The sequence below is a fragment of the Carettochelys insculpta genome, chromosome 3 (assembly GCF_033958435.1).
Source record: "Carettochelys insculpta isolate YL-2023 chromosome 3, ASM3395843v1, whole genome shotgun sequence".
NCBI lineage: Eukaryota > Metazoa > Chordata > Testudines > Carettochelyidae > Carettochelys > Carettochelys insculpta.
The window spans coordinates 38,453,912-38,469,267 of NC_134139.1; the positions used below are offsets into that span (position 1 = coordinate 38,453,912).

The window sequence follows — 15,356 nt, forward strand, 5'->3', positions numbered from 1 at the left end:
CTATACTTCAGTTTCTACTTTGTTTAAATCTTCAACATTTGCAGTAAACTGTAACAGTTTCAGAGCACCTAAATAAGAGGAATGCTTGACAAGCTGTCCGAAGCAAAACTGTTTCCTAGGAGAGGCATGTTGTTTAAATATTTGGTGTTCGTCCTGTTGTTTTTACTCTTCTGGTTTGTATATAGTTAGATATTTATTTGAATAGTAATGTTTGTTGTAAGGCAACTTAAAAGGTGTTGTGAAACTCTTTAAGCCATTGTTCTGTATGTAAGTGTATAGTGGGATACTTGTGTGAAACCAGTGATTCCTGGTTTTTTGGTTTTAACGTTATAACAATGTGACAGAGGAGATATATAACATTCAGAGGTCGCTCATTCCTGCTTGCATGTTAACTAGAGCTTGTTGGAAGATTTCTCATTCTGATACTTTTGAACAGAAAAGGGACACTCTTTGGGCAAAACCTTTGAAACCACCTGTCCCTTTTTATTTTTTTACCACCTCTAGGCTGTGTCTACACGTGCCCCAAACTTCGAAATGGCCATGCAAATGGCCATTTCGAAGTTTACTAATGAAGCGCTGAAATGCATATTCAGCGCTTCATCAGCATGCGGGCGGCAGCAGCGCTTCAAAATTGACGAGCCTTGCCGCCGCGCGGCGCGTCCAGACGGGGCTCCTTTTCGAAAGCACGCCACCTACTTCGAAGTCCCCTTATTCCCGTGAGCTCATGGGAATAAAGGGACTTCGAAGAAGGTGGCGTCCTTTCGAAAAGGAGCCCCGTCTGGATGCGCCGCACGGCGGCAAGGCTCGTCAATTTCGAAGCGCCGCTGCCGCCCGCATGCTAATGAAGCGCTGAATATGCATTTCAGCGCTTCATTAGTAAACTTCGAAATGGCCATTTGCATGGCCATTTCGAAGTTTGGGGCACGTGTAGACGTAGCCCTAGTGTGATCTCACTTATTTGTCGTGAACTGTAGGGTCTAGATATAATGGGTAAATTCATTTCTGATGAATTTGATGGGATGAATAGGGAAACAATTTGTGGGTGCGGGTCAAGGTTTTCAAAAATAATTAGTGATTTTTGGATGCACAACTCGAGACAACATTGTATTAAAACTGCTGAGTACCCTCATGCATAGACCCCAGTAAGTTGTTAGAGAATGGGCATCCAGAAACAAAGGCACCCAAATTCATAGTCACTTCTGAAAAGTTTGATTCAAACATAAAGTACTGTGACTGGAAAGCAGTAGCTCAAACTGGACCAAATGAGAGAGAGTGGCTTATTTCTGAACTTGAAATTTGCATACTTCCAGTACTTTTAGCTTAGCTTTGTTTTTGAAACATAAATTGATTTCCTGTGGCTTTGCTTGCCACCACTGTGCAAATGGGTTTTATCTCTCCCTTGTATGTTGTAATCAGTGCCTTTTTTGGAAAAAAGAAAAAGAGGAGCTGGTACTCAGTTGGCTCCCACCCTCCAGCTAATCCCTTGGCTGAGGCTGCGGAGGTGTCAGTACTCAGTACTGACACAATAAAAGCAACGGTTGTGATATTATACAAATCTGTACTTTGTATATAACTGTGATTCTCCCTTTCCCAAGGATCTTTCAGTCTTTTCCCTGGATCAAAACAAGATACTTGAGTTTATGGCTGATACTCAGGCTTCAGTTTTGTTCTTGGTTTTATTGCTGCGCATTAGTTCTGGGGTTTTTTTTTTTTTTGCAGGAGCACCCATCTGTAGTACTGCATTCCCTTCTTCTCATGTGCCAAGCCGTAGTTACAGTGATGAGAAATGGCGGACACATTCTAAATATTGCCTCTTCAACTGAGGATCTCAGTCTGTGTTCCTTGTTTCTCCAGGTTGGCTGCAAGCAAATTAGGACCTCTGTTGTAAATTACCTACAAGTTTTATAGAGTCATGTCTAAAAGCCTGTAGAGTGACCTCTCATGAGACCTGCCAGTTAGCAGTTAACATCCTGAATGCTTTGGTGCCAGCCCAGCCTGTACTTCGGTTTCATTGCAGGAGAGGTAAATACCAAAAGTTTAACTTTTCTCAAAGTGGAAGAGACAATAGTTCTCTCTCCTAGATACAGGGAATTAGTGTAGTTGGCTCACTCCTGATGGCAATCTGACTTCCTGCCCAGCCTAGTCTGGCCAAGCCAACATTTCTATGAAAAAGAAATCCCTTTTAAAATACATGCAGTTAAGTTAATAAACAGATTTTGGAATCAATCTCTTTTATATACCAAAGCGTCCTCTCATGTCTTCCAGCCTGCAACCAAAAGGGATATCTCTTATGTCGTAGGGAAGGATTGATACATATGACGTACACTTTTCTCTGAAAATTTGAGTATCAGCTTCACATCATCTCAGCTGTATGGTTTCCTATCAATTATTTGTACACTGCCTTTAAAGATTATTTTGCCTCATTTAGGACCGATTGAATTTATGCTGTATTGGCCATAGAGCTCCCTGATGTTAATCATCCGAATTAGAAACCTAACAAAACAAAAAAAAACCCACAGACAAACCCGAACCCAACAACCCAGTATGTTTTCTGGTTTCCCTTATGCTTGCTACAGTAATGTTGTGTATTTTCTCTTTTGCGCACACTATTTAACTTTTGTAAAGTACAGTTGGCAGGGAAGATATTGCATGCTAAGGGGAAAAGTGGTGTCAGCAGAACAAGGAGTAACGGTCTGAAATTTCAGAAGGAGAGGAGGCGGTTCGAGATTAGGAAAAACTACTTCACCAGGAGGGTGGTGAAGCACTGGAATGCATTGCCTAGAGAAGTGGTGGCTTCTCCATCCCTTGAGGTTTTTAAGTCCTGGCTTGACAAGGTCCTGGCTGGGATGACTTAGTGGGGTTGATCCTGCTTGAAGCAGGGGGCTGGACTAGATGACCTCATGAGGTCCCTTCTAGCCCTGTGATTCTACGAAAATAATATTTTACCACAGAAGGAAAAAATGTGCTTTACATTAAACAGGATTTTTTTTTTGGCCATCAATTCGGTATTAAACCTTTGTATTATATCCACAACAGATATAGTGGGGAGTAATGGGGGAGGAGGGATATGAAGAATTTAAATGATTGTTCATAGACACTGATATGATGTGGACAAAGGAGCTTGTGAAAGGTCCCAGTCAGCTGGATCCCTAGAGCTAGTACAGTGTTGGTAACTGCCCATGTTGCCCTGATAATGTATTTCAGCTGTCTCTAGTCAAAGGAAACAACTCCTCTGAACTGGGGTAGTTAAGTCTCCCTAGTCCAACTAGTTCCTGGCCTCCCTGCTGAGACTGCAAACAATGTCCCCGTTGTGACTTTTATTTATGAGACGTGAACAAGGGGCCGCAAAACTGGATTGAAACCATCAGATCATTTCATTGTTACCATCAGATGGTGACTTTCGGTAGTATTTTAATCCCAGCAAAGTCCAAACCAGAGTCTGTATTTTGGAGTATCAGTATTTTATCGTCAGTTCACTAGGCATTACAGACCCAGCCTGGCTGTCAACTTAGAAGTACGTACTTTTTGAAAACATTCATAAGCCTAGAAAAGAAATGTTTATTTCCTTCCAGTGTCAGAAATAACACTGCACTAATGTCAGTGTAGCAAAGAACAATTTTGAAAAGTTTTGTGATGAAATTGCAGGTCAGTTTTTACTACATGATGTAAACTCCTTATTCTGAAATCATTATAACCATCTGCTTGGGAAACTGATTGCACCTTGAAGATTTTCTTTTCCTTCTCTAAATATATTAAACAGATGTGTTTCAAATGAGTGGCTTCTGTCTTGCATGTGGTTTTGCCTGTTTCTCCCCCAAGGGACCTCTGTGCATGCATACACAGGTTTTTTATGTAACTTTAATATACCACTATAGTAGGGACATAGTTCAGCCAGTATAAATGTGCTTATACTGGTATGGTTTATTGCCATAAGGGAAGAAAAAGATGCTTGTACCAGTAGAGATCATCTTTCCAGTGGTATAACTGTCAGTTTAAAAAAAATCCCTCTAAATGAAATAGTAGTGCAAATGCTGTGCACATTAGGTTTTAGCAAAGTTTCCTGAACTGGTAGTCTAAGTTTCTGTTGACTTTTCTAAATTACTTGTTTTGTTCTCATGAAATATTGGGAGGTTTTCTGCTGAGTGTTCTAATAATGGTTGTGGATTTCTTAAAAGTGCTCTCAGCTGATTTTTCTGGATCCATCTCTCTGAGTTTATGTGTATATTAAAATGTATAGGACCACATCCAAAGACTGAAAAAAGGGCAGACATTTTCCACAAGACTGTCATGACAATGTTTGCTCCTAAATGCCTAAAACCCTTCTGACAATGAGATTTTAGGCTCTTAATTCAGTTAGGTATTGCCCTGCTGAACACAGCAACACCTTTGTATGTCTGGGCCTAGAGGTCCAAAACATACTAAAATTTATTATGGATAACAGTCACTTGTTTAAATAAAAAAGCGAAGGGGGAAGGCTAAAAATCCACAAGGTCTGGGGACATAAACTATGGAGGGCTGCGTTATGAGGAATCTTTTTTTGTGGGGAAACTTACCCAGTAACTGCCACTGTGAAGTTTTCTTCTGAATCTGCTGGCACTGGCAACTGCCAGAAAGCAAGATACTGGAGATCATGGACCACTGCTGTGATCCATTGAGACCACTTCCTGGCTGACTGAGTGCCTCATTTCCTGTTCACAGTTTACTTCCTCCCACTAACTATCCAACAACCTCACCTGACTGCCCACTGTGGCTTTCCCTTTTCCTAGCCAGTCATTATCTCCTACCACTCTGATTGCTCTCCTCCATCAGCTTGAACTTCCATCTAATTTGCTTCTACTAGGCAGTAAGCAAACTTATCCCCCTCTCCAAATATATTATTTTAGAGGTTACTAACACTCATTAGGAATGTTTTGTGTTGGTGGTGGTGAAGTAAGGGCGCAAAAGCCTGAATATAAAGGTAGAAAGACTCTACAATTAAAATAGCTTTTCTGGCATCATAACCATAGCCCTGGTGAGATGATGTGTGAGACTACCATAAAGGTTTGGCAGTAGTTCTTAGTTAAAATGACTCATGACACTAACACCATCCTGCCTCACCCCAAAAACTTTTTGTCCCTTCGATATCCACAGAGAGTTTGCTCCCATGTTCAGCTCTTGCTTCAGTTGTACTGTAAAAGATCACAGTCTTCTTCTAGTAGAAGTGTATTTACTAGGTATTGTTTCACCCATTGTGCTAGATGCTGTAAAATCACATAATAAAAGACAATCCCTACCCCAGAGATCCTCTAATCGAAATAGACAAGGCCACCAAAGGAAGACTGTTGTCTCCATTTTACAGATAAAGAGCTAAATGATGAGGAACTTGGTGTCTTGTTCTAGGTCACACTGGAAGTCCGTGGCAGAACTGGAAATTACAACCTGATCTACTGAGTCCTGAGTCCCAGTCCAGTGGTGCACAAGACCAGTTGTCTCACTATAGCTGGAGAAATTCTTTTTTATTTTATTTATTTGTTGTATCCAGTAGTGAGCTCACAAAAGATCTTCCATAGCAAGTGGACTCTTGCCACAATAAGTCATGGTAGGGTACAGCTGTAATGAAGACACATGGTATCTGATATTAGTACATTATAGCTGGATGTCACTATATGCGTTATAAATAGGGTGGGTGTCGTTGGGATTTTTTTAAAAACTGATTTCTCAAATGCTGTGATTATTCTGGGTCTTGCTTTTGGTGGTACTGAGAAATGTTTAATCTCTTCTCTAGGTTGGGTTTGAATTTCTGTGTGATCTCTGATGTCTCCTATATTCTTGAGTTTGAGCAAATAAATTATAGTGCTTACCATGGCTAAAATTCCTCATCTCCTTCACATTAGTGTGATCAGTTACCTGGAAACAAACTGTGAAATGTCTTCATAATTATGAGGATCAATTTCAAAACTAGCATTTACAATGACAGGAAGCTCTATGATTTGTGGGGAAGTCACGGCTAAATGGGAGGTCTGACTCCATGTCAATATTTCCCAGGACTACAAAGAGCTGTCAGCACTGTGGAAGATGTATATGTAGTTTCCGTGGGAGGGTGACTCCCCTGCGTCTTGCCTGTGTAAGGAGATTCATTGACTGGCTTAAGAAGAACTCTGTCCTGAACAGATGGAAGGACTCTGAGCTATAGGGTGAGAATAGACGACAAATAGCAGAGCTTCTAGAGGCATGTCCTCAAAATATTATGCACGATCGTGTTCAGTAGCTTTTCTTAAAAGGCCAAATATGTCCATTTCATAACTAAGTAGGTGGCTTGTGAGTTCAGTTCTTCCGCAGATAATGTAATTTAGCAGCCAGATTCTCCCCCACACCACCTCAGTTTTCATATTTGATGTCCAAAGGACTCAATGCAAAGCCCATCTAGTGAGGGAGGTTTGGTGGGATTCAGGACTGTGTGGAAAGCTTGTGGGAATTGAGATGGAGAGACTTAACTTTAGTCTGGCTACTTCAGTGCAAAGAAAAGTTTGTTTTGTTTGTTTCTGGGCTATGTTTTTATTGGACTGCAGATTTTAATTTATTTATTAGCAATGCCTAGAGCCTGTTTTACACATTGAAACTAAAATTAAAACCCAAAGTAAAATGTGATTTTGCTCCTGAGACGTTTTTAATGTTTGTGTTTTAATGAGCACACAGAAGCAGGTCTCGCATATGGAGTAGCTATAAACACAGTCATCCTAACACTTGAATGATGGGACATTAAAATTTTAAATGGCTGTCCTTGGATTTGGGGCTGTGTGGTCTAGAAGTCGGAGTCAGTACAGTTGCCAATGGGATACAGGCTGTGTAGCCTAGTGGCCAGAGTCCCCTAGAGCTAGGAGGCAGCTGGAATAGAAACACCTGGAACTTCCCTTTATTCTGGGTCCACTGTTGGCAGTGATGGAGGTCATTGCTCAGTCACCGAGAATTCTGTCATGACACACTGACTTTCCTTTGGGTGGGAAATAGCACTAACCCCATCTCCGTGGTCCACTTGCTACTGTGAGTCCTGAAGAAGGGATCCATTTGTCATCAGGGCCCCCAAGCTCCTCGAAATTCCTTGTTGGGCCTCTGACTCCTGTCAGCTGACTATAGGCAACTGGTCTCTTGTCTGGAACGCAAGGTCTCTAGTTCCTGCTTCAGTCAGGGATTGAAGCAGCTCCTGGACTTGAGCCTCCACCAGCAGTCCTTCCTCCTCAACAGTCAACATCAAATGAGTTGGGCCTTGCCCTTTTATATTGAAGAAGCAATTGGAGCATGTGCAGTGCAGTCTGAGGAATGAGATTTTTGTCACCGATGATGTAGGGTTAACCCTAGCTTGCCTTGTCTGGGCTATCCATGCTTTGTCATAATACCTGTGGCCCCCCCCCACCTCTGGTGGAAATTTGTTTTAGAACCTGAACTACTTGTCAGGATCTCTTTTAAAATTAAAATCCTCTGCTTTGTGGTACCACCCTTTGAATTCCACATAAAGCTTCTTCCTTCAAGGGATTCTGAAGTCATCTTAACCCACAGATGGAACATTCTAATCCTTGGAGAGTGTGTGTTGTACTAGAGGGGGATTTTGTGAGTTGGTTATTTATAACATGGTTCTACCATTATTTTTACTTCCCTTTTCTTCTACTGCTCTTCTTATAACTCTTTTTCCAGATGCAGACATCTGTCGATTTAAGCCACCAGTGCCCAATTTTAAGGGCTCAAACTGAATGTGTTTTGAAATCGTGTCAGGTCCTGTTGTTGTTGTTGTTGGCTAGTTAACTGGCTCTTTATTAGGACTTACAAGATAAAAATATGCTATAGAAGTGTTGATGACATTACTGCTGGGTAGCATGTAGAGATAATCTCATTAGCTTCAATTGTATAATGATGACAATATAAATATCACAACCATGTGACAGCTGTGTTTGTCACACTGCTACAAAGTTAAAAGGGGGAACCACACTTACCATCTTCCTACTATGAGTATTTGTGATGGGGATTTTCCGTTCTGCTTGACAGTAGCGGTGACAGAATTTAAGGTAGCACTTTCAAAAGCATCTTTGAATGAGATTTGTACTTTCCAGTCACTCAAGGTTTGTCAACTCTGCCACTGGGAGCCAGTATCTCCACTCAGGTAGGCAGGTTTGCAATAGCTCAGCTTGAGCTAATGTGCTAAAATAGCAGTGTGATGTTGCTGGTGGTGGATTCTTGGGATAACCATCAGCTTCAGATCCAGGTCATCAGGTGAGTCTGAGAACCCAAACTGCCGTCCAAGCCACACGTCAACATTGGCATTTTTCAGTACACTAGCTTAAGGGAAACTAGCAGCAGTCTGTTTAACTGAGCCAGGAGGCCTTGTACTAGGCATGCTCATAAATGCTTTTCATGAACTCTTCTCTTCACTTATACTGTCTATTAGATCAGGTATTAACTATGAACACCTGGTTTTCAGCTTTTTAAGTAGCAAACAGAAGATGAAATCTGTCAAAATCTTGTTGTTAAGTAACCTAAGCCCAAGGACAGATGAAAGTTTCCATTTTCTGTCATTCTCTTTCAATCATGACATATATATATATATTACATTTATGCTGTTTGTCCTATGACTGTTCAGTTTTGAATGTGACTGTGCGAACTGTTATTTTGTGGAGCATTTTCCATTAGACCCATATATTCCAAACCACAGTGTCAATCACCCAGGAAGGAATGATAGGGATATGGTACAAGAATCTCTTAGTGAAACTGAAAACTGGCTCAAGCTCCCCTTGCATGTAGGGATGTTCTCTCCCTAACACAAGGTAACTTACTTTAATCTTAATAAACATTGGAGAAGAGGCTGCAAAGCACTTCTGCAGCTTCCCATTACATTCCTGATTACTACTATGTGTACTGAGGGTCTTCCAGAAGAGGGATTTTCTTCAGAACGAGCTTTCGCATATTTAGATGAGCATCAGAGCACCCCAAATGATTACATGGTGTCTATCCAATTTTCTTGGAGATGTCAGAAGCTTTCTTAAAGAAACCCACAATTAGGAGGATTATGCCTGGAGTTTTTGTGTATGGGAACTATACAAGTTGCTCTACGTGCTTCATTCTGGCTGCATCTACACTACAGCAACCTTTCAAAAGAAGATTTTGTGGAAGATCCCTAGCTGGCAGCTCTGTGAGGACCCTGCAAATGGTCCTGAGCATTTCCACTACCTCACCCCAGGCCTCCCAGTGAACTGGGAACAGGGGAGCTGAACGACCCACCAAGGCTTGTCAGTTTCCTGGCTGCTTCTCCCTACCTTCCCACAGTGGCGTGGCTGTCAGGCTGACAGCTGCGCAGCAGCAGGACGGCTTTTAGCTTGCTTAGCTGCCCGCAGCTGTGGGTATCTAGGCAAGCTAAAAGTGTCTTCTTCCTGCCTTCTCCCAGTTGCGCAGCTGTCAACCTGACAGCCATGCCGCTGGGGGAAGGCAGGGGGAAGGCTTTCAGCTTGCGGGCAGCTAGACAAGCTAAAACCCTTCCTCCTGCCTTCCCCCAGCAAGGCAGGGAGAAAGGCTTGCAGAGCAGCATCAAGTCGTGCTTAACTCGCGGTAAAGCAAGTAACATGCAACTTGAAGCCGCGTATATCGAGGGTTTACTGTACTACAGAGGATGCAAACTCAAACAAAACTAGTGGGATAGAAGCTTGCCCAAATCCCTGTGTGCTCAGGTGCAGCTTTACATTGACGTAGAGCAGCCTAAAAACTGCTGTGGTTTGGAAGTGTTATGTGGGTGGATATGTAAGTGTGTGGTTAATCCTTGATTCTCCTACATTACTCCTTCAAGAAAGAGAAACAGTGACTCTGGAGTAGGTAGGCAGTATAGTTGTGAAAACATTGGTTAGCTGTCAGTGGCTAATGTTACAGAAAGACAGGATGTGCACGTTCTAATGAAGTGAAGCTTAAAGGAAACATAGGATGGATGGTCTGGAGAGTATATGGCACTAGTGTAGGCCTCGGAAATCCTGCATTTTGTTCCTGACTAATGCCGTGGGCAAGTTCCCTATCTGTAAAATGAGAATGTAGTTATGTTTGAAGACAAAGTTCATGAATGATTGTGAGACACCTGAAAGTACAGTGACTACAGAAGTAGAATAGTTTGCTGAAATTTGGCCATAGTCTCAACAGGAGTGTGTGGAAAGTAGGTCTGTTTTTGTGGACAGATGATTTATTTTCCCAGAATGGACCAAGTCATGTTTTTTTTATGCCTGGAATGTTTCAAGCTCTAATGCAACTATTGTTTCACTTTATTCTCTCATTGGGATTAAGGGGCTATCCAGAGGACAGGTTTAGAACACATATGTTTCATCTTACTCTTCACCTACTACAATTGCACACTTTAATTGCTGCCAAGAAATTAGCATGTGCGGGAAGCGAGGACAAAGAGGTTGGATGGTACACAAACTCTTCTCTAGTGTATTTTTGTTACCTGCTGAAAACATAGGCTGTGCTGCACAGGACACAACATCAGTTTAAGTCCTTGGTTATAACAAGATTCAGCTTGGATTGACTCCTCTTGTGGCACTCCGGCAAGCTCTGCTCACACTTTGGTTTGCTCTCGTAGCCCTACTTTTTCTTTGCCTAAATAACTTTGTAGACCAATGGTCCAAGTCTTAGTCAAAGATCAAACATATTTTAGCCAAATGGAAGAGTCAGGCTTAGACCTGCCATGAGCTGGTGCAACACCCATTGTGTTCAAGTTACGTTCGCTGATGCCTGAACTGAATTTGGCCAATCAGCAACTGTATGTGGAACCGCAAGTGACCTTGAAAAATTTGCTTTCATATCTGCACTTTCTTTAAAACAACGCGAGTAACTGGTTTCTACGCTGCAGAATTGCAATGCACATGCTTTTACATAGTGTCTCAGTCTCACTTGGTGGGTTTTTGCATTGCTTTTTAGGTATTGTGAAAATATGCAAATTTATTGGTTGATTGATTGATTTATTTATTATACTAATTGTCCACCGGATTCAATTTAAAGTGTGGAATTTGATGTTCAAAGCCCAGTATAGCATTGATTCTAGCTCTCTGAGAGACCACCTCTGTCTAATTTATTTGAGTTCTTCACACTCTCATGTGTGTAGTCGCTAAGCAATGAAGTGTGAATATTTGTGCCGGCATAAAGTGGACTTGCTGATAGACAGCTCTCCTTCCATTTCTGGATTATCTGTGAAGGGCCCGATTCAAAGTCCCGTACTCTTAGGGTATGTCTGTGCTGCAGCTGAGAGGGGTAATTCTCAGCATGGGTAGAGAGATTTGCACTAGTTCTCCTTGAGCTAGCATGCTAAAAATAGCAGTGTGGAGGCTGTGGGCTCTAGCAGCAGCCCAGGCTAGCTGCTTGAACTCATACCGAGGGAGTTGGTCAGGTTTGGATTTGGGTGACTAGCTTGAGCTGCAGCTGTTGCCGCAGTATCTGAAATGCTATTTTGAGCATGCTAGCTCGATGTGTGCTAGCAAAGGTTGCCTGTGTGCTCTGGGAATCACATCTCCCAGCGGTAGTACAGACCTCATTGTCACCGGAGAGGTTTGGGTCCATGGCACATGATGTCCCCTGGAGCATTTGAACCAATTAATTTGATTAAGATGTCACTGACCTGCTGGCAAGGTGTGTTTGGTGGAAGTACTCAACTCTGGAAGATCCCATTTTCCCTCCCTTCCCATCCCCTCATCCCCAGGAGAGGCAGAAAGTGAAATCCTGGAGCCATTGAAGTCACTGGCAAAACTCCCATTGACTTCACTGGGTCCATGTTTGCACCATGAGTTTGTTGGTCTTTACACATCAGATGAAGACCCATACATCTTCAAAAGAATTTAGGAGAGGGCAGAGCCTGTTTATCTGGGCAGGACCTGTCTTGTTTTTACCTGTTATAAAAGCACATGTTACTAATTTGACATGAGTGTGTGTCCTGAATGAAATGGAAAAGCACGTTTTTATAAACCTGTAAGACTGTATCATCAGTACTGGAGTGCTCCATTTAACTGGTGAACTCCTTTGTTTGGCAATAACTTTCATAAATGCTCTTGGAGTACCTAACAGAGAGGAGAAGATTTTGGAATAGCTGATGGAAGCTGCCTGCTTGGTGGTAGAAATAGTTCAGTGCTGAAGACTCTGCCTTGGGCTTCTGGGATTGTGAGGAGAGTGTGAGACAGAGACACACTTTATAGAACATTTATTTATGTATGATGATATTTTCAGCTACTCAGAAGAAACAGTGATGTTGGCGGTTTGGGCAGGAAGAGTATTGATTTTTTTTTTTCACATTCAAAAGGTTTTTTGAAAGCCCAAGTAAACATTATCGAAAGCTGTTTTGTTTTTTTTTTCAAGCATCCATCTCTGGAATACTATGTTCCAAAGAAACCATCAGTTCAGACTTGCAGAGCCTGTCTTTACACCTGTGCATCTAATCTCCTAATATCTTGCATTTAAACACTCTGGAACTGACATACAGTGAAAGATTCCCATTTTTAAAGGATGAAGGTAAAAAGTTGGAAACAGTCCTGTTAAGTCTGCTCTAACGTACGCTGTCTGGCGTGGTCCCAAAGGAACCGTCCTCTGGCTGGGGATATTAGAGCACAGTGAGCTACTCTTCTGGGTCATTCTTTTCCCCTGATATTCCTTCATTGCCCGTCCGTGCACCCCTAGAGCCGGTGGGTTACATGTAGTCATTGCTTTCCTGTGTTGCCAGAGATTCTGATGCTACACAAAAAGGTTATCTGTTATTCATCCCACTTCTTAGTCTGAATGAGAAATTTTCCTGCAAAATTTAGAAAAAGTCATGTTTTCACCATTGTTGTGACTTTCCCATTGACACCCTCTTCAATATTATAGAACCTACCAAATCTGCATACCGCTTTATCCGCAGCCAAATTGTCTTTCTCTTTGCTTGTGGGTAGTTAGACTGTGCATGCATCTGGGTTCTCTCCTTTACCCCTTCCCTTATTCACCAGGAGCTGTGATCCCAGTAGGTCCGAAATGGCCATGCAGATAGGTTTGGTCTTGCTCAGTCATGTAGGAAGAGCAAAAAATATAGCCATGATGCATTGCTTCCAAATACACTTCTACATGCCACTGAGATTTCAGTTGAAGAGCCATTAGTTGTTCTGTGTGTTCATATGCTTAAATAAGACATTTTTCTCTTCTCTTAACATTTTTTCTGAAACTTTTTTAAAGTTTCAGGAGTAGAGAAGGAAATCACAAAAGCTGTCCAGTAATGTGCTGAGAGCCAGATAAACAAAATTAGTGAAATTCAGAGCCAATGGTGAAATGTACATATAGTATCTAGGCAGTTTTACTGCTTTCATCACTGTGGTGTCTATCCAAACCTGTACCATCCAATATCTAGAGCCAGTTGGGTATTTTTTTAAGCACCCTTGGTTTTCATTGAAATCCATCCTCACAGGACCAAAGCGTAATTAGAATCTCACAGTACAGGACTACAAGGTGTCAGAGATTTTCATGTATTAATTATATGGTTACTTCTGAATTCCCAGTTATCACTTTGAGGGTTCATAAGTTCTTGTCCCAAGATCCAATATTAAAATTACTGCATGGTTGGGAATCCCCATGTGCACAGTTGCAACACTTACACTATAGTCTCTATATTCTATATTTACAATAATTTATTAATACATTTAGCATAGCCATGAGCCCTTCTATATGTTAGTATATTAACAATCTCAACTTATTGTCATATGCATCAGATCATTGCCACAGCACTCTTTGAGTTAGAGATCTGCCGATCTTAGCCCATGTTTCTGTGGTTGGCTGGTATTGTTGTGGACTAAATTTCCCCTCACGCTCTATTTCCAGTTCCCTGCATTTCAGGGGTGACTCTTACATCATATAGCCAAAGAGCCTGAGAGTTGAGGCTCATGAAATCAGCTGAAGCCAGTGTCTGACTGGGTAAAAGCCTGCAGGTTCCATGCATTACTGCTGCGTATAGTAAAGGCAGATGATAATGAAGGCAAGGCAGGGCATATAATAAAGGCAACCCTGATGGAATACAATACCTATTTATTGGAGCTTTTCAGTCTGATGCAACAATGAACTTCCAGACAGATATTAAGTGTAATGAAGTTGTGTGTGTTGATTCCCAGTATTTTGCAGCCAGAATTCATCTGTGTCTGTTGAGAACCAAGGTGGTTAGAAGCATACTGTTTCATTGTGTACCTGACCTTAGTGCAAGTTACAGCCAGGTGTTATTTGAGACCACTTCCTTTTACAATGGTTTTTCACTCCTGGGGAGAAGTAGTTAAAATGAGTGGGGGGGAAAGTTGAGGATGCTTATTGTTAAGGGAGCTTATTGGATTTGTAAAGCACACCGGGATACACCCTCTGGGCCATTTGACTTTAGTGAGAGTGGAGGAGGCTTAGCACCTCAGAATGGTAGTTAGTGGTTGGCAGGGTCAGGTTTAGTGCGAGCGCGATACTGCTCTGTGAACACTGACGTGCTTTAGTGCAGTGCTTGCCAAACTTTTCATGGCCTCACCCTTCCCCGCCAAGCTGGGTTTGGGAGCAAGACCACAGCTCCAGGGATGCAAGAAGAAGGGGATGTGAACAGGGCAACGGGGTAGTTGCCAGGGGCAGAGGCTGGGGCTGGGGCCAGGTATGAGCTACAGCCAGGTCTGAGACTTGGGTGCAGCCAGCTTGCGGGGGCCAGGAGCCAAGGCTGCTGCTGAGGATGGGGCTGGAGCAAAGGAGGGGCTGGATGGCATTCTCTCCCTGCTTCCCAAGGAGCCAAAGTCCACTACACCCCCTGAATGTTGTGCACCCCACAGTTTGGGGCATCGGGTTAAAGAATCAATAGAAACCTTGCGTTAATGAAAACAAAAAGCAGTCAAGTAGCACTTTAAAGACTAGCAAAATAGTTTGTTAGGTGAGCTTTCATGGGACAGACCCCCTTTGGGTCTGTCCCACGAAAGCTCACCTAATAAACTATTTCGCTAGTCTTTGAAGTGCTACTTGACTGCTTTTTGTTTTGATAGTGTATAGACTAGCACGGCTTCCTCTCTGTTACTTGCGTTAATGGTGCATGCAATAGCCCATTAAGGAAACACCAGTCTAAGTGTATCTTTTCATTCTCTTTTCAATTACAGATTGACTTGGAGCCCGAAGGAAGAGTATATGTCATCATAGATCTTTCTGGATCATCAGGTGAAGGTAAGCTCTTCCAATGTTTTATCTTGTTTCTGTCATGAATTGTGCTTTTAAATAGATCTGTCATGCAAATGTTAATGGAAAAAACCAGTGTGCTGCGGTATTGCTTAATTAATCTGTACAAGCTCATATAAGAAAGAAAATGTTATCTAAATGAAGTATATGTTGTTGTGCCTCTG

The 15,356-nt window shown here is 42.2% G+C and overlaps 1 protein-coding gene across 1 annotated transcript in view; it reads left to right on the plus strand.

The window, feature by feature from the left end:
• Positions 1-15,356, plus strand: part of PRKCE (protein kinase C epsilon) — a 431,830-nt gene that overhangs the window by 123,016 nt on the left and 293,458 nt on the right. The window contains exon 2 of the mRNA XM_074989640.1: positions 15,117-15,180. Coding sequence (XP_074845741.1) covers positions 15,117-15,180 — 64 coding nt within the window. The remainder of the gene's footprint in view (positions 1-15,116; positions 15,181-15,356) is intronic.